Genomic DNA, 18,875 nt, shown 5'->3' with positions numbered 1-18,875 from the left:
ACATATACGATACAAAAAAAAAAAAATAAAAGCAATTGTCAACTCATAACAGACCAAAACAAATGGGTGTGAGTCTTGAAATAAAAAAACAAAGTAAACCTGTTTGTAAGTCATAAACATTGGTCTCTCAAAGAGGAAAAGGCGCGCGCCAAGCAACCTTGAATAACGATTGTTGATGTTACAAATAACACGAAGTCAAAAGCAATTGATAAGCAAGCAGAATAAGTCACATTCGCAGTCGCAGTCGTCGTCGTCGCTCACGAAGAGAGTTTGTTTTGGTGAGAAACCACATGCGACGTAGTCATAATGGCGCCCTCACACACAATTTTAATCTTCAACGCACAAACCGTTTGTTTCCATCTTTCAGTTGTCGCCAGGCAGTGCCACATAACGGAAGTATTTTTTTCCCTCGCATCTTGCTCATAAAATTGATCAGAATATACTTTTCTGACATAAACTCTACCAGCTGCAGATATATGCACATGTTTCCAGATTCAGGCAATTAACTATTTAAATAGTTGCTGTGATACATTCGATTTTGACATAAGAGAAACATCCATATCCTACACTCAAATCGGGTCATTTTCATTTATCAAAGCGAGAGTAGCGCACGCACAACAGCTAATACGTAATACGTAATCAGCGGCGACTACGGTGGCGTGGGTGCTGTGAACGGAAAGAACGAGAAAAGACGCAAGACTCTTGAGTAAAAATGGTTTCATATTTTGTGCCGCGAGGCCGCTTTCTGCTGAAGGCGGGAAACATTAGAAAGGCCATACAGGAGCAGCAACAGCCAAAGCAAGTACTGCAAAACGGAAATTGGCCTGTGCTCCGGCACTTTCGGCAATTACCCGCAAATGCCGCTTCCAATGAGTCGACAATCGCCAAGCCGAAACCACAACACGTCAAGCAACAGACGCAACTACAATTACGCCGTAATGTGCTCTCACGGTGGACGGGATTCCTATTGCGCTGGGCACCCATGGGCTTGTGCGTCTTTGGTGCCATCGAATGGCAGTTGCACAAATTTCGATGCGGACGTGACGGTACCCAACGCACCGCTTCACAGTTCCAGTCCCAGGTCTACTGCTCTCTCCCATTGCGTATTATCAGCCGCTGTTGGGGTTGGCTGGCCTCGTGCTACATGCCTAATACTCTGCGCCCCTACATATACGGCTGGTATTCAAACATTTTTAAGGTAAACATAGACGAGGCTTTATATCCCGATTACAATCACTACACCAGTCTGGCTGAATTTTTCACACGCCCACTGAAAGAAGGCGCGCGAATCATCGATGATAAATCGCCATTGGTCTCCCCAGCCGACGGCAAGGTTCTGCACTTTGGCAGTGCCGCAGACACACTAATCGAACAGGTAAAGGGCGTCAACTACAGCATTGAGGATTTCTTGGGACCGCTGCAGACGGTCGAGCAATCGAATGAGCCGATCAGCTATGCCCAGGCCTTAAAAAAGAAGCGCGACGACTCAACGGAACTGTATCAATGCGTTATCTATTTGGCTCCGGGCGATTATCATCGGTTTCATTCACCCGCCGCCTGGGAACCAACGGTGCGACGTCATTTCTCAGGCGAGTTGCTATCGGTAAGTCCCAAGGTGGCGAACTGGCTGCCTGGGCTATTCTGTCTGAATGAACGTGTGCTATATATGGGCAAATGGAAACACGGCTTCTTTAGCTACACAGCGGTGGGAGCCACCAATGTGGGCTCTGTGGAGATTTACATGGACTCTGATCTAAAAACCAATCGCTGGACGGGCTTCAATGTGGGCGCCCATCCACCAAGCACCTACGAATACGACGAGCTCCAGTTAGATGTGAAAAGGCCCGATCAGCCAGGTCAAAAGTTCTCCAAAGGCGACCTCATTGGACAATTCAACATGGGCAGCACCATTGTACTCCTTTTCGAAGCGCCAAAGAACTTTAAGTTCGATATTGTGGCTGGTCAAAAGATAAGCGTTGGCCAATCCCTTGGACACATTGTTGACCGTAAATGATTGATCACAAATATTCTAAAGAGGCCATAATTGTATATAGCCTAAGTAGTCTACATTACTAGACGCGTCCTAATATCATATAGTAAAACAGTTAATCGTTGGATTTTATTATGAACAATGTTCTAGACTTTTATGTAAGCATTAAGATCAAGCATTATGTACCTATTTGTATTTAGTTACCGATGTTTTATATAGCTGCGCTTTTTTACGGCACATTCAAAGCTAGTTAGTTGTATTTGCGATTTCATTAGTAGTAAGAGACCAAACGTATATAGGTATACCTATTTTTCCTAATAAAGTTTGCATTAAAACAAACCGGAATTTATGTCTAGCACTCTTTCAGATTATCAATTTGAATATGTGTTAAAATAACAAACAAAATTCTAGATTTCTATTGAAACAACTTGTTTACTATTAAATGTGGCATTCAGATTTGTCCAACCCTATCCGGTTTAAATCTACTCTATTGGCACGCGCCATTTGATGACGTACGTGACCTGTGTGAGCTCCTCATAGTAGACTTCCACATACATGCAAATTGTTATCAGTTAACTGTGTTAGCGGTCCATGGGAAAAACAGTTCTAATCCGAAAGCATGTTTTTTTTTCAGTTTCTGATTAGGCCCCTCTAACCTCTAGTTGTTCCACCTCTATGTAAACAGTAAAGATAACGGTGCACGATTTATATATGTCAGTATGTATTTATGTATGTTTACGCCCATTTCTTCATACATAATTATGTATACCCCAAATTTATTTCACTATTTCTTAATCTTTATTCTTTCCTTATCAATTATGTTTTGAAAATAATAAAAATTTTTACGTATTATAAACCTAGTTTAATGCCTGAAACTATTCCACTATATCTTAATTCAGAAGGAAAATGTAAATGTTTGCTTATCAGTTTGCTGTTTTGTTTGTGTCTTTGCATATTATGCTTATACGTACACATTTTCATAAGTGTGAGCAACTGTAATTGAATCCGGGATCGCTATTCTGTATAGCGATTAATTGAATTAATCAAGCAGCCACAACGAAAATAAATGAAAAAAAAAACATTGCCTGGGTTTTTGACTTATCATGTGATGTGAACTTGATTGAGCCCTTGCCTTGACATACACTCTTCACGTAGTGGAAGAGTGATAATGAAAGCGCTTGGCAACAATGTATACTATAATATGCGCTTCAAAATACGTCAGAATTAATAGTTTTCAATATTCAAACAGTTTATTCAAACCCACTGATTAAAGACCAGACAGTCTGGCAACACTGTCAAAGAAATCAGCTGATAGCCGGTATCGGTACGGCATCAACTTAAACTTTTGTTCCCATCACTGTTCGCAAATTTAGGTTGCCACTACATCTTAGTTTTACATAAGAATTGTTATTAAAAAATTATTACAATGGCAAAGATATTTTTAAGATATTGCCCTATTGTGACACAAGCAAAAGGGTGCACATTACGCTATTTAACAACTGGAAGATCCAATAAATTTGATGTCGAAAACTATTCAACTATTTCAACTATTTTACAAAATATTTCATTTGCCGCCACAACGCCGCAACGTCTCTACAGTAGTGGCAGCCCCATTAGCATTGTTGATTATGCTGCAGTAAAGAAATTGGTGAACGAGTCAAATAAATTGCTCATTGATGTGCGTGAACCAAAGGAGTTACAAGAAACGGGACAGATTCCATCCAGCATTAACATTCCATTGGGCATTGTTAGCCAAGAGTTGGCAGCCAAAGACCAACTCTTCAAATCGAAATATGCACGGAACAAGCCTCAGCCCGATACAGAACTTGTTTTCCATTGCAGAAGTGGAGTACGCAGCTTAAAGGCTGCAGAAGCTGCCGTTGCAATGGGCTTTAAAAATGTGAAGAACTACGAAGGATCGTGGCTAGACTGGGCCGAGCACGAAGGACTGCCAAAGTAAATACTCAAAACTCGAACAATTATATATATTAGTTAACATTGTTTTAATTGAATTCTATTCAAGCTCAATAAAAGCAAATAAACACTTAAAAATTATTCTTTGGTTGAGATCTAATTTTACTTATAAATAATAATACTAAAAGCCTTAATTCTTAATCAACCTCTTCTACGGTGGGCCCACTGTAGCTGCCACCACCAAAACCTCCTGCTTGCTGACCACAGTGAGACCCTTGTGGACCATCGCCGGCTCCAGCTGCAGTGCCTTGATGCAGTTTTGTCATAACGGGACTGCAGACTTTTGTGAGCTCTTGCAGCTTGTATTCATACTCGTCCTTCTCAGCAGTCGTATTAGCATCGAGCCACCTGATAGCTTCCGTACACTTGTCTAGGACACTACTGTGCTCTGACTGGGAAATCTTGTCTGCAGCCTTTTCGGCAGCCTCCTTCACGCCAAAGATGTAGCTTTCCAGCTGGTTGCGAGCAGCAATTCTTTGGCGATGCTTCTCGTCCTCTTCGGCATACTGCTCGGCCTCGTTCACCATGCGATCAATGTCGGCTTGCGAGAGACGACCCTTGTCGTTCTTGATGGTTATGTTCTTGGCATTGCCAGTTCCCATCTCCTTGGCAGTCACATTGAGTATGCCGTTGGCGTCCAAGTCGAAGGTGACCTCCACCTTTGGCAAACCGCGTGGAGCTGGTGGGATGCCCGTCAGGTTGAAAGTGCCCAGCACGTTGTTGTCCTTTGTCATGGCTCGCTCGCCCTCGAACACCTGCACGGTCACGGCAGGCTGGTTGTCTGCGTATGTGGTGAAGGTCTTTGACTGCTTGCAAGGAATGCGGCTGTTGCGCTCAATCAATTTCGTCATTACTCCACCGGCCGTCTCTATGCCCAGCGAAAGGGGCGCAACGTCAACGAGCAGCACGTCCTTGATTTGGCTACTCTGGTCTCCACTAAGTATTGCAGCTTGAATGGCGGCACCGTAGGCAACCGCCTCGTCTGGATTGATGGACAGGTTGAGGCTCTTTCCTGAGAAGAAGTTCTGCAGCAGGCTCTGCACTTTGGGAATACGTGTTGAGCCGCCAACCAAAACGATGTCGTGAATCTGGCTTTTGTCCATCTTAGCATCGTTTAGGGCCTTCTCTACAGGCTGCAGTGTGCCGCGGAATAGGTCGGCGCACAGCTCCTCGAAGCGCGCTCGACTAACCTTAGTGTAGAAGTCATGGCCTTCGAACAAAGCATCGATCTCAATGGAGGCTTCGCTACTTGAGGACAAGGTGCGCTTTGCTCTCTCGGCTGCAGTCCGCAGACGACGAAGCGCTCGTGGATTAGAGCGCAGATCCTTCTTAAATTTGCGCTTGAACTCATCCGCCAAATGGTTGACTAGCCTGTTGTCAAAGTCCTCGCCGCCCAGATGAGTATCTCCAGCCGTTGCTCGTACTTCGAATAGAGAGCCTTCGTCGATGGTCAGGATCGACACATCGAAGGTACCGCCACCCAAATCGAATATTAGGACATTGCGCTCGCCTTTAAGATTCTTGTCCAGGCCATAGGCCAGAGCTGCTGCAGTAGGCTCATTTATGATGCGCAGCACGTTCAGACCGGCAATGGCCCCCGCATCTTTGGTTGCTTGACGCTGTGAATCGTTAAAGTAGGCGGGCACAGTGATGACGGCATCTCTGATGCTGGTGCCCAAGTAAGCTTCGGCTGTCTCCTTCATCTTTACCAGCACCATCGAGCTGATCTCCTCTGGTGCAAAGCACTTCTGCTCGCCTTTGAACTCGACGCTCATCTTAGGTTTGCCACAGTCGTTGACTACTTTGAATGGCCAGTGCTTGATGTCCTCCTGAATCTTCGAATCATCAAATTTACGTCCAATCAGACGCTTCGCATCGAAGACACTATTCCTTGGGTTCATGGCCACTTGGTTCTTGGCCGCGTCTCCAATCAACCTTTCCGAGTCGGTAAATGCCACATAGCTGGGGGTGGTGCGGTTTCCCTGATCATTGGCTATTATCTCCACCTTGCCGTGCTGGAACACACCAACACAGGAGTACGTGGTACCCAAGTCAATACCAATTGCTGGCATTCTGAATGCTTCTTTCTTCTCTATGCGATTGGCAAATTCTTATTTGGTTTGTATTGCAAAACGTTATATATTTTTATTTGTTCTATTATTTTCACTTTCACTTTTGTTTAATATTTGTCAACTATTTTGCTTTGAAATTTATACGGTAGTTTTATGAATATACGTTAGCTTGTTCAGCTTCTCTTCGTTTCGCTTGTTGTGTTTTCACTACGATTGCTTGTTATGAACTGTAACGAGGTGGAAATTCGCACTGCTATTTATACTCAGACACTGAGTGGTGGAAATTTCTAAATCCCCCTCAAAAGAGTGCAGAATTGTCGAGGCGGTTCTAGAGAGTATATGATGCACTCAGTACATTTTTACAAATAATTAACAGTTGTCATGCTAGCATTTTAACTCCTATTGTTGCCGAAAAAACATTTCTCTGAAAGTCAGTGCTTGGTTAGTGTCTACTATCAAGTTTTTTGCTTGAGTTCGGTTAATCATTTGGTCGACTGCTCGGCCGATGGAGATATTCATCAGTTTGGAAATTATAATCTAACGGACAACAGATTTCAAAACGGGCATCAATGGAAGGTGAGAGGAGCCAAGTAAAATTGAACCACCGAACTGATAAATGAGAGAATAACATATGTAATTAATTTTGAGATCATTAAAAGCAAAGCGAGTATCAAAATGCTAAATATAAGTACTTTAATTTAATCTTTCTATGAGAAATATCAATATAAGAATATAAGCAATACATAATAATAATCGATCAATATATGAAAACAAATTTAATTTGGGTAAACCGACAAAGCTCAAACAAAAACTCGACTGTCTATTCAACGTCAAATGCTTGGCCTTATATGTTCGACGTGAGTGTTAAAATCAGTCATTCCCCTTCGCCTAAACATAGATATATATGGAATTGAAACATACACATGCGCAGGGGAACATTGTATTTGAATCACACTCTCGAATCGCCTCGAACAATCTACTCTCTTTCGAGGGGATCTAGAAATTTCCACCACTCAGTATCTGGGTATAAATAGCAGTGCGAATTTCCACCTCGTTACAGTTCATAACAAGCAATCGTAGTGAAAACACAACAAGCGAAACGAAGAGAAGCTGAACAAGCTAACGTATATTCATAAAACTACCGTATAAATTTCAAAGCAAAATAGTTGACAAATATTAAACAAAAGTGAAAGTGAAAATAATAGAACAACAAATAAAAATATATAACGTTTTGCAATACAAACCAAATAAGAATTTGCCAATCACATAGAGAAGAAAGAAGCATTCAGAATGCCAGCAATTGGTATTGACTTGGGTACCACGTACTCCTGTGTTGGTGTGTTCCAGCACGGCAAGGTGGAGATAATAGCCAATGATCAGGGAAACCGCACCACCCCCAGCTATGTGGCATTTACCGACTCGGAAAGGTTGATTGGAGACGCGGCCAAGAACCAAGTGGCCATGAACCCAAGGAATAGTGTCTTCGATGCGAAGCGTCTGATTGGACGTAAATTTGATGATTCGAAGATTCAGGAGGACATCAAGCACTGGCCATTCAAAGTAGTCAACGACTGTGGCAAACCTAAGATGAGCGTCGAGTTCAAAGGCGAGCAGAAGTGCTTTGCACCAGAGGAGATCAGCTCGATGGTGCTGGTAAAGATGAAGGAGACAGCCGAAGCTTACTTGGGCACCAGCATCAGAGATGCCGTCATCACTGTGCCCGCCTACTTTAACGATTCACAGCGTCAAGCAACCAAAGATGCGGGGGCCATTGCCGGTCTGAACGTGCTGCGCATCATAAATGAGCCTACTGCAGCAGCTCTGGCCTATGGCCTGGACAAGAATCTATTGGGTGGCGGTACCTTCGATGTGTCGATCCTGACCATCGACGAAGGCTCTCTATTCGAAGTACGAGCAACGGCTGGAGATACTCATCTGGGCGGCGAGGACTTTGACAACAGGCTAGTCAACCATTTGGCGGATGAGTTCAAGCGCAAATTTAAGAAGGATCTGCGCTCTAATCCACGAGCGCTTCGTCGTCTGCGGACTGCAGCCGAGAGAGCAAAGCGCACCTTGTCCTCAAGTAGCGAAGCCTCCATTGAGATCGATGCTTTGTTCGAAGGCCATGACTTCTACACTAAGGTTAGTCGAGCGCGCTTCGAGGAGCTGTGCGCCGACCTATTCCGCGGCACACTGCAGCCTGTAGAGAAGGCCCTAAACGATGCCAAGATGGACAAAAGCCAGATTCACGACATCGTTTTGGTTGGCGGCTCAACACGTATTCCCAAAGTGCAGAGCCTGCTGCAGAACTTCTTCTCAGGAAAGAGCCTCAACCTGTCCATCAATCCAGACGAGGCGGTTGCCTACGGTGCCGCCATTCAAGCTGCAATACTTAGTGGAGACCAGAGTAGCCAAATCAAGGACGTGCTGCTCGTTGACGTTGCGCCCCTTTCGCTGGGCATAGAGACAGCCGGTGGAGTAATGACGAAATTGATTGAGCGCAACAGCCGCATTCCTTGCAAGCAGTCAAAGACCTTCACCACATACGCGGACAACCAGCCTGCCGTGACCGTGCAGGTGTTCGAGGGCGAGCGAGCCATGACAAAGGACAACAACGTGCTGGGCACTTTCAACCTGACGGGCATTCCACCAGCTCCACGCGGTGTGCCAAAGGTGGAGGTCACCTTCGACTTGGACGCCAACGGCATACTCAATGTGACTGCCAAGGAGATGGGAACTGGCAATGCCAAGAACATAACCATCAAGAACGACAAGGGTCGTCTCTCGCAAGCCGACATTGATCGCATGGTGAACGAGGCCGAGCAGTATGCCGAAGAGGACGAGAAGCATCGCCAAAGAATTGCTGCTCGCAACCAGCTGGAAAGCTACATCTTTGGCGTGAAGGAGGCTGCCGAAAAGGCTGCAGACAAGATTTCCCAGTCAGAGCGCAGTAGTGTCCTAGACAAGTGTACGGAAGCTATCAGGTGGCTCGATGCTAATACGACTGCTGAGAAGGACGAGTATGAATACAAGCTGCAAGAGCTCACAAAAGTCTGCAGTCCCGTTATGACAAAACTGCATCAAGGCGCTGCAGCTGGAGCCGGCGATGGTCCACAAGCGTCTCACTGTGGTCAACAAGCCAAAGGCTGCGGTGGTCGCAGTGGACCTACTATTGAGGAAGTCGATTAAAATTATATAGTAAAGTACTAAATTGATAAGCCGCATATATGCGAATAATTATTATTTATTTAAAGTATTATGTAGACAAAGATCTCACAACCAAAGTATGTTTAAAATAAAATATATTTATGCAATGTTAAATATTGTTATCAATAAAACTTTATTTCACCAAAAATTATACCATATTTTTAAAAATTAAAAATTTTATATATATTTCATAGCTCAACAAATGAAATTGGCAAATGATTACAGATACGAATATATACAGAATAATATATTGATAACGATAGTTTTCGATAAGTTTCGATGATTTGTCGATTATTGTTGTATTATGTTGGTATTTTGCAACACTATAAACAAATCGCAGTGAATGGCAATTTGAAAGAGAAGCTTCTTTGGGCAAGAAAATCTTGGAAAAACTATAAAATACTGTTTTTTCTGTTTACTGTTCGTGTGGTATACATTTATAATTTGTAACAATGGCTGAAGAAGATGAGGAAATTGGACACAGAGTGTTGGCTACAGTTAGACGCAAGCCCGAAGAAGATACTGCGTTTCTTCAATTCATTGAAATGGAAAATTTTAAGTCCTACCGTGGCCACATTGTAGTTGGTCCCTTAAAGCAATTTAATGCTGTTATTGGTCCCAATGGCTCTGGTAAATCAAACTTCATGGACGCAATCAGTTTTGTTATGGGTGAAAAAACATCGAGCCTGCGTGTAAAGCGGCTGAACGATTTAATACACGGTTCATCCATTGGCAAGCCAGTGGCGCGCAGCTGCTATGTGACGGCTAAATTTATTTTGGACGGGGAGAAGCATATGGATTTTCAACGTGCCGTAATAAGCGGATCCTCGGAGTATCGAATAAATGGCGAGGTATACGGTACAGAAATGTTTTGAAAACACAGATTAATGTTTGCATATTTAGAGCGTCTCAAGCAATACTTACCTAAATAAACTAGAAAAACTGGGCATCAATGTGAAGGCAAAGAACTTTTTAGTGTTCCAGGGCGCTGTAGAAAACATTGCCATGAAGACGCCCAAGGAGCGAACAGCTCTTTTCGAAGAAATTAGCGGGTAAGTCACGAGGTATATCGGTTGAGCATGGAATTTAAACTTTTACTCTTATAGGTCGGGTTTGCTAAAGGATGACTACAATCGGCTCAAGCAGGAAATGATTGTCGCTGAAGAGGAGACACAGTTTACGTACCAGAAAAAAAAGGGAATTGCTGCCGAGCGGAAGGAAGCCAAGCATGAGAAAATGGAGGCCGAACGTTACACACGTCTGCAAGATGAATATGTAGGCTATAGGTTTTTATGTTTAAGTCAATTATTAACCAGATTCGCTTTGTGTAAATTGCAGAACGAAAAGCAAGTGGAATATCAATTGTTTCGCTTATTTCACGTTGAAAAGGATGTACAGAAGTACAACGCGGACTTGGAGGTAAAGCAGCAAGAGTTGAAAGCCGTGGAGCACCGTAAAGAAGCTGCTGATGAGGTGCTGCGCGAAAAGAAAAAAGATGCTGGCAAAATAACGCGAGACTTAGCTAAGATTGACCAGGAGATACGCGAGTTTGAAACACAGCTGAACAAACGACGTCCATTATACATAAAAGCCAAGGAAAAGGTGGCGCATTGCAAGAAGAAGTTGATATCCCTGCAAAAGACATTGGAAACAGCGCGTGAGGCGGACAATGCACATCAGCAAGATATACAAAAGTTGGAAAAGCAATTAAGCGACGTTGAGGTATTAAAGAAGCGTTTTGAGGATGAGATCGAAAACGAGTCCCAAAGACGTGGAAAAAGCGTCAACATGGAGGAGGGTCTCGTACAAGAATATGACCGCTTGAAACAGGAGGCCGAAGCAACTGCTACACAATATCGCTCCGAGCTGGATTCAATCAATCGGGAGCAAAAATCCGAGCAGGATACTCTTGATGGTGAAACAAATCGCAGGGCGTCTGTGGAGGAATCGTACAAGAAGCTTTCACTGCAGAGAGAAGAAGCAGTGAAGCGCAGAGATAAGCTGATGGATCATATAAAATCCTCTCAAGCGGCGCTCGAAGAACAGAATCGCATAAAGGATGAACTGCGACGTGATGTGGGCAGTTCAAAGGAAAAAATTGCAGAGAAACAACGTGAGCTTGAGAATGTTCGAGATCAGTTGGGCGATGCCAAGAGTGACAAGCACGAGGATGCCCGTCGTAAAAAGAAACAGGAAGTAGTTGAGCTATTTAAGAAACAAGTGCCCGGTGTTTACGATCGCATGATTAACATGTGCCAGCCCACACACAAACGCTACAACGTGGCCGTCACAAAGGTGTTGGGAAAGTTTATGGAAGCGATAATTGTGGACACAGAGAAAACCGCGCGACATTGCATTCAGGTATGTTGGAAGCCAATATCTTAGTTTGATTTATTCTTTAAACCGTCTTGTCTTTCACAGATTTTAAAAGAGCAGATGCTTGAGGTGGAGACCTTTCTACCACTAGATTATCTGCAGGTTAAACCCTTAAAGGAACGTCTCCGCAACATCAGTGATCCGCGCAATGTGCGACTGGTGTTCGATGTGCTTAAATTCGAGCCACAAGAGATTGAACGAGCTGTTCTGTTCGCCACTGGCAATGCGCTGGTCTGCGAAACGCCAGAGGATGCTATGAAAGTAGCCTACGAAATTGATCGATCTCGATTTGATGCCCTTGCGCTAGATGGCACATTCTATCAAAAGTCCGGTCTCATCTCTGGTGGCAGCCATGACTTGGCACGCAAGGCGAAACGCTGGGATGAAAAGCACATGGCGCAACTCAAAATGCAAAAGGAACGCCTTAATGAGGAGCTCAAGGAATTGGTTAAGAAGTCGCGCAAGCAAAGTGAGCTGGCAACGGTTGAATCGCAGATTAAGGGCCTCGAGAATCGTCTGAAATACAGCATGGTGGACTTAGAGTCATCAAAAAAATCCATTAGCCAGTACGATAACCAATTGAAGCAGGTGCAAAGCCAGTTGGATGATTGTGGAGTAAGTGGAATCCAAATCAAAGCATTTTTTAAAACTTCTGTATTCATACTTTTCATTCTACTTAAAGCCTAAAATTAACGAAATTGAGCGTCGAATGCAAGATCGTGAAGAGCACATACAGGAGATCAAAGAGAACATGAATAATGTGGAAGACAAAGTATTTGCCGACTTCTGTCGTCGATTGGGTGTTAAGAATATTCGACAATATGAAGAGCGTGAGCTGGTAATGCAACAGGAGAGGGCGCGCAAACGTGCCGAGTTCGAGCAGCAAATCGATGGGATTAACACTCAGCTGGACTTTGAGAAACAAAAGGACACACGGAGTAATTTAAGGATTATAGTATTTAATATTCAATATTTAACACACCAATACTATTTATAGAAAACGTTGAGCGCTGGGAACGCAGCGTGCAAGATGAGGAAGATGCACTGGAAGGTCTTAAAGCGGCCGAGGCGCGGTATTTAAAAGAAATGGATGAGGAGAAGGAGAAAATGGAGAAGTTCAAGCAGGAGAAGCAAGCCAAGAAGCAAGCAGTGGATGATATGGAAGAGGATATATCAAAAGCCCGTAGAGATGTTGCCAACCTGGCCAAAGAAATTCACAATGTTGGCAGCCAAATGTCTTCAACGGAGTCAAAAATCGAAGCCAAGAAAAATGAAAGACAAAATATATTGCTGCAGGCCAAAGTACGTAGGATGGCATACAATAGCAAATTGCAGCTTGCATTTATATATTTTATTTGACAGACTGACTGCATTGTGGTACCTTTATTGCGTGGCTCGCTTGATGATGCAGTGCGACAAAGTGATGCAGACAGCCTCGAACCATCAACGTCAACAATGCACGATAACCTGTGAGTATGCTTTATTTGGTAGATTTACATGTTGACATTTGAACCTACTCTAGCATTGAGGTTGACTATCGATCGCTTCCACGCGAATTGTGCAAGCTTAAAGACGACTCTGCCTTCAAGAAAACCAACGAACAGCTGCAGAAAGATTTGCAAAGCAAACTTGATATTCTGGAGCGCATACAAACACCAAATATGAAAGCGATGCAAAAACTAGATCTGGTTACAGAGAAAGTACAGTCCACAAATGAAGAGTTCGAGAATGCCAGGCGTAAAGCCAAAAAGGCCAAAGCGGCATTCGAGAAAGTAAAGAATGAGCGCTCGTCGCGATTCGTGCAATGCTGTCAGCATATATCCGATGCTATAGATGGTATTTACAAGAAGCTGGCTCGCAATGAGGCTGCCCAGGCATACATTGGCCCCGATAATCCCGAAGAACCGTATCTCGATGGCATCAATTACAATTGTGTAGCACCCGGTAAACGTTTCCAGCCAATGAGTAATTTGAGTGGTGGAGAAAAGACTATTGCTGCTCTTGCGTTACTCTTCTCTACGCACAGGTAACTGCGGTCTATAAATATATAAGAAAAAAGAAATTACTGACAAATATCATTTACTCTTAAAGCTATCATCCAGCGCCATTTTTTGTACTTGACGAGATCGATGCCGCTTTGGATAACACAAACATTGGCAAAGTCGCTTCATATATTCGAGATCACACAACAAATTTGCAGACGATTGTCATATCCCTAAAGGAGGAGTTCTATGGTCATGCTGATGCGCTAGTCGGCATCACACCTGCGGTATGCAAACTCAATCATTTAGCTTAATCTATACAAATTATGAATAAACATTTCTTATTTTGCAGGAGGGCGATTGTCTCATATCTAATGTCTATATAATTGATTTGACTTGCTATGAGGACAAATGACGTTTCGACTTTTACTAGAGTTAAGCATAAAATATTATTTATAATCGAAACTTCAGACTACAGTTCAAAAAGTAATAAACCATTTTATGATTTTGATTATACGATTTAATTTCTCAGTCAGTACTCGAATCTTACGTCCATGCTGTATCCCATCTATCCTGGGATTTAATACAGCTACAAACTCATTAAAGTATTTAACTTAACCCATTATAAACTCTTGAAATAAAGTCCTCGTGCTCATAGTCATTTAATTTCGAAAATAATTTCTGCAACTTTAGTAGTTTCCTTTATTAGACTTCTTGTACTGTGTTGCAAATCTGATGCTGACTGTGGAGAGAATTGTTTGGATGCTTAGGTGATGCTGGTGATTGGGCATATGCGATATATACACACATACTATTGTAGGTAAGTATAAACACATATATGTATATAAAACAACTGGGTTTTTCTTTTCGTTTCAATATTTACTTTCTCGTTTTTTCTTTTCTTCATGTAAAAAACTTGTATTTCTTGATGAACAAAAACAAACAATTTGATTATTCAGTTATCATAATTTAAAAATAATCATATCAAACAGATAAATATAGTAATTCCTAGCTGATGGTGCTGATTGCTGATTGTTGTACCTGGTTATATGATCTACATTATTATCATCTTCATCTTAGCTTGGCAATAAGCTAAATTCGAAAAAGGCTGCGCTACCGCTTAACAAGCTGTAACTATTCGTACTAGCACAATTGTTGCTGTTATTGTTGTTTGTTGTTGGGGAGAATTAGGGATTAGAGTAGGTCAATGGTAATTCTATATTACATATACAAAATATACAAAAAAGTTAAATTATTTCTGTTGGACTTTTTTAAATGTTCAGGTTATAATTTGGATTTAGATTTAGATTTAGATTTCGGTTTCAACTTAATTGGGAATGGCTAATGTAAACTTTATACATACAAACTAAAATGTTCATTGCGTTTCATATATACAATAGACTTTGAAAAACTGATGAAAATACAAAGATTTGTATCATTAGCGCTTAAATATTAAACGGTCTTGCTACGTGTTGATGTTCGAAATGGGTTGGAGTGGACAAAATGGTAGAGGGCTTTGTCTATATGGTACTTCGTCTTCGGCTTCGTCTTCATCCTCATCATCATCGTCATCATCTCGTATGTGTAATAATTATCATCATTAGAGGCTGCTGTCCTTATATTGTTTCTTTTGTGCTTCTCTGTGTCTGAGTATGTGTGTGTGTGCTAGTGTTTCGGTTGTTGTTGTTGTGTGTTGCTCCATTTGCTAGTGACTAAATCATCTGTTTGTTTCTTTATTGTTTTTGTTTTGTGTTTGTAGTTATTCACTGAATTTCAGCTTTTCAATGCGCCTTTATTACTGCAAAATAAAAGAAAAAAACAATTTTCAAAATAATTAGCTCAACAAATAAACAAAGTTGCCAAAATTTGAGTGCCCCTTGCTCAGCCCAGCCCAGCCCAGCCCAGCCCAGCCCAGCCCTGCTCAGCCCACTCTTGCCCATTAGTTGTCATTGCATCATCGCGTCATAGTCATCATCATCATCATCATTGTCACTATCATTATTAACGGTGCCAGGATCTGATATGCCTCATATGTCTGATATTTCTATTATGCAACGAATTATTCAGTATACGAAAGCGACTGTGGGGCCTGCTACTTCATTGTTGAAAAGGACGTGAGATGCTGAAAATATCGAAATGCAATTGCCGCTCTCCATACTTACATTGAAACGTATTTAAGGCTATCACAGTGTATCTTATACTCCATTGCAGTTGTTAGAGGTATATTTAATATCCTGCGTAACGTATCACGGATACGAGTTGTACTTGTCATATCAGTGGCAGTCCGATTCCATACTGATAAGCTATCCTCCTGCATGGGTAAATGGGATTATTAAATGTGTTCAAAATAGTTAAATATATATATATATATATATATATATATATATATATATATATATATATATACACATATACATATATATATATATAGGATAAATAAAAGCCTGAAAGCCAGCTAATAAGTGTGAAGAATTGAAAACAATGTTCGTCGTTTGTTTTTTGTTTAATAATTTTTATTTTTCAATCAATGTTAGTAAATCATTTTGATGTCTGACCAATCAAAAAGTTCAAAATGATAAAACAAAATAAATTTCATTTTTTGTTGTTGCTTAACACAAAAGACGAAACAATTGAAATCTTAATTTAAAAATTTTCTTTTGCTGTTTTTGTTTTTGGTTTTTTGGGTTCGGTTATCGCACTTGAAATTGTTTTTGTTTTTTGACTCGTTTCTCGTTTTTCTCCTTTTTTTGTTTGTTTTCATTTTGTATATAATTATGTATGTATATAAGACTAACACTTAAATGTAATCGTTTTTTTTTATTTGTTTTATTTAGTTTTTGTTTTTTTTTTTTTATTACTTTCAATAATTAACTAAATTGTCTAACGAGGAAAAAATATAATAGATGTAAGTATGTTCGTTAATATGAAGTTTACACGGTTCATTTTGTTATATATATATATTTATATTGTTTTGTTGCGGTTGCTGTTGCTGTTGCTGTATTATGTGTTATAGTATATTTAAACATTTTTAACAATTATCGAGTATTTGCTCAAAAATATTGAGTTGAACCGTTTTTTGTTTTGTTTTTGTTGTTATAATAGTTTATAATAAGTACAGTTTAAAGTTTCTTTTTAAGTTTTGATTTAATATTTAGGTTTGTGTGAGTCTGTCTGCCTGTGTGTGTGTGTGTAAGTCTGTATGTGCGTGTGTGTGTCTGTTATATATATATGTATATATTAAAGTTGTTTAATTTGTTGTAAACTTTACTCTGTGTGCACGCAAACTACATGATTTTCTTTCGCTTTTACTGAGTCTTTACGCTATATATATATATATATATATTTATATATATGTATATAGGATTGTATATTATGTGTATGTATGTATGTCTTTATATATATATATATATATATATATATATATATATATCTGGCGCTTGTTGGTTTCTTTTCTGCGCATTGTTCCAAACGCATTTCAATTGCACATTTCTTCTTTTTATTGTTGTTTTTGAATTTAATTTTAATATTTTGTAAATATTAAACACTTGCATAGCAATTACATCAACGCTCGATTCGCTAATTAATTTATTTGGACTAAATATATTTATACATATATAATATATAGTATATATGTATATGCAACTTTAATTAAAATATATATAAATATTCATTTACGCTCAAGTTTATTTTCTTTTATTTTTATTTTTATTTTTATTTGTATTTTCATATTTTTTTACTGTGTTCCACTTTGTTCGTCATGTTTCTCAGTATTATTGCTTTTGAATAAACATACATATGTATAGACATGCATATATATATATATATATATATATATATATATATATATATATATATATATATCTATATATATATATATATATATATATATATATCTATCTATATATATATATATATATATATATATATATCTATCTATATATATATATATATATATATATATATATATGCGATTTCGTCTCTCTTACTCTTCTTCATATCATATCGTATGCATGTGTGCGTGTGCGTATGTCTGCTCCCTGTGGGCGTGGCTTTTGACAATACTCCCATCAGGTGTCGCCCGAGAAAAACGTGTTCATGTCATATTAAGTGCTAAGATTTTCATTTAAGTTTTCCTTATATTGCAGCAGCATCCCCTCGTGCTCTCGTCTCATTTCATTTGTATATGCATATATTTATATATTGTTATATTTTAATTTTTATTTCCCTACTCATTTCTCTTGCTTGTCTTCATTACTGATTGCTGTCTGAGTGTGCTTGAAATGCTTCGATATGCCTGGAATTATTGTTGGAGTAACTGTTCCCAATGCGTACTCGCATCATGTATGGGGCGAACACATCGTCATGATCACTATCAAAAAACTCGCATTCTCAATCAATGCAGCAATTGCAACAATTGCAACCAGCCCAGCAGGCAGCCATGGAGGCTAACTGCGACCAATCTGCTCGTCAAGCGGTTTCTTTTGCTTTCTGCATTTTAACTCTATTGTTTAATTTTCTATGAATTTTATTCAATTTTAAAGTACACAATTTTTTACGAGTCTGAAAGAAATTGTTTTTCTTTTCTTTTGTTTTTGGTTTTTTGAAACTCACTTTCTATGCTTTTAAATACATCATATAATTGTATTTAGATCATTTTCTTTTGTATATTTATTTTTAAATATTTACGCATATAAATATCGAAATTATGTAACTATTTAAATATATTAAAAATCTAATTTTTATTAATTGAACTTCTGCGCTTAAATTGTGTTTGTTTTTTAGTTTTTAGTTTTTTTTTTCATTTAGTTTTTCGTTTTTCTTTTTTATTTTCATGTTAAATATTTTTCGATTGTTGCTTTTGTACAAATAATTCGCTGGTCCAAAAAGAAAACGAGTTTGCGAGGGAAACGTAAGTTCTATAAATAAAACAATAAAATTAACTAAAATATATTCATGTATATTTTCTTTTGTTTTTTATTGCATATTGAAACTTATGCTAAGCAACGTTTATAATATTAACAATATAAATACGAGAAACTAATAGAAACTAATGTTTAGATCGAGTTTACTTTCTTGGGCTCGCGCCACAGTTTTGAGCGTGGCTAAAGGAGCTGTAAAACAAATTCATACAAATTTCATTAATATTATTTGTTAACTGAACATATGTTTGCTCTTCTTTTGTTTACCCTTTCATAATTTGCTTAAATATTTTCTGTTATTTGTTTTGTGATAGCGGAAGAAATGCGATTTACGTAGAAAACTAAAATATGTATA

At 39.7% G+C, this 18,875-nt stretch overlaps 6 protein-coding genes across 6 annotated transcripts in view; 4 read left to right on the top strand and 2 right to left on the bottom strand.

Annotated features, from left to right (window-relative positions):
- Positions 1-59: 59 nt before the first annotated feature.
- LOC111604195 (phosphatidylserine decarboxylase proenzyme, mitochondrial) lies at positions 60-2,297 on the top strand. The gene is made up of 2 exons (XM_023322151.2): positions 60-278; positions 368-2,297. The coding sequence occupies exon 2, from the start codon at positions 713-715 to the stop codon at positions 2,012-2,014; it is 1,302 nt and encodes a 433-aa protein (XP_023177919.2). The 5' UTR covers positions 60-278; positions 368-712; the 3' UTR covers positions 2,015-2,297.
- Positions 2,298-3,416: 1,119 nt separating this feature from the next.
- On the top strand, positions 3,417-4,032 carry LOC111604198 (rhodanese domain-containing protein CG4456). The gene has a single exon (XM_023322154.2). The coding sequence runs from the start codon at positions 3,417-3,419 to the stop codon at positions 3,948-3,950; it is 534 nt and encodes a 177-aa protein (XP_023177922.2). The 3' UTR covers positions 3,951-4,032.
- Positions 4,033-4,086: 54 nt separating this feature from the next.
- Positions 4,087-6,732, bottom strand: LOC111604194 (heat shock protein 68). Its single transcript, XM_030224948.1, has one exon. It carries the CDS (start codon positions 6,034-6,036, stop codon positions 4,102-4,104), a length of 1,935 nt encoding a protein of 644 aa, XP_030080808.1. The 5' UTR covers positions 6,037-6,732; the 3' UTR covers positions 4,087-4,101.
- A 178-nt stretch (positions 6,733-6,910) lies between these two features.
- Positions 6,911-9,328, top strand: LOC111596498 (heat shock protein 68-like). The gene has a single exon (XM_023310759.2). It carries the CDS (start codon positions 7,327-7,329, stop codon positions 9,223-9,225), a length of 1,899 nt encoding a protein of 632 aa, XP_023166527.2. The 5' UTR covers positions 6,911-7,326; the 3' UTR covers positions 9,226-9,328.
- A 253-nt stretch (positions 9,329-9,581) lies between these two features.
- Positions 9,582-14,110, top strand: LOC111596492 (structural maintenance of chromosomes protein 1A). Its single transcript, XM_023310753.2, has 11 exons — positions 9,582-10,094; positions 10,147-10,295; positions 10,350-10,518; positions 10,582-11,604; positions 11,665-12,234; positions 12,302-12,557; positions 12,617-12,921; positions 12,982-13,088; positions 13,142-13,645; positions 13,711-13,888; positions 13,954-14,110. The coding sequence occupies exons 1-11, from the start codon at positions 9,696-9,698 to the stop codon at positions 14,014-14,016; spliced, it is 3,723 nt and encodes a 1,240-aa protein (XP_023166521.1). The 5' UTR covers positions 9,582-9,695; the 3' UTR covers positions 14,017-14,110.
- Positions 14,111-15,477: 1,367 nt separating this feature from the next.
- LOC111596494 (eukaryotic translation initiation factor 4E type 2) overlaps positions 15,478-18,875 on the bottom strand; it is a 45,696-nt gene continuing 42,298 nt past the window's right edge. Inside the window, exons 2-3 of the mRNA XM_030224961.1 lie at positions 15,764-15,912; positions 15,478-15,696 (exon numbers count right to left, since the gene is read on the bottom strand). Of these exons, the coding sequence (XP_030080821.1) occupies positions 15,603-15,696; positions 15,764-15,912 (243 nt within the window). The 3' untranslated portion in view covers positions 15,478-15,602. The remainder of the gene's footprint in view (positions 15,697-15,763; positions 15,913-18,875) is intronic.

This window comes from Drosophila hydei, unplaced genomic scaffold (assembly GCF_003285905.1).
Source record: "Drosophila hydei strain 15085-1641.00,03,60 unplaced genomic scaffold, DhydRS2 tig00008121-arrow-pilon, whole genome shotgun sequence".
NCBI lineage: Eukaryota > Metazoa > Arthropoda > Insecta > Diptera > Drosophilidae > Drosophila > Drosophila hydei.
The sequence above is the reverse complement of the archived record's forward strand: the minus strand, read 5'-3'. Positions and strand labels throughout refer to the sequence as shown.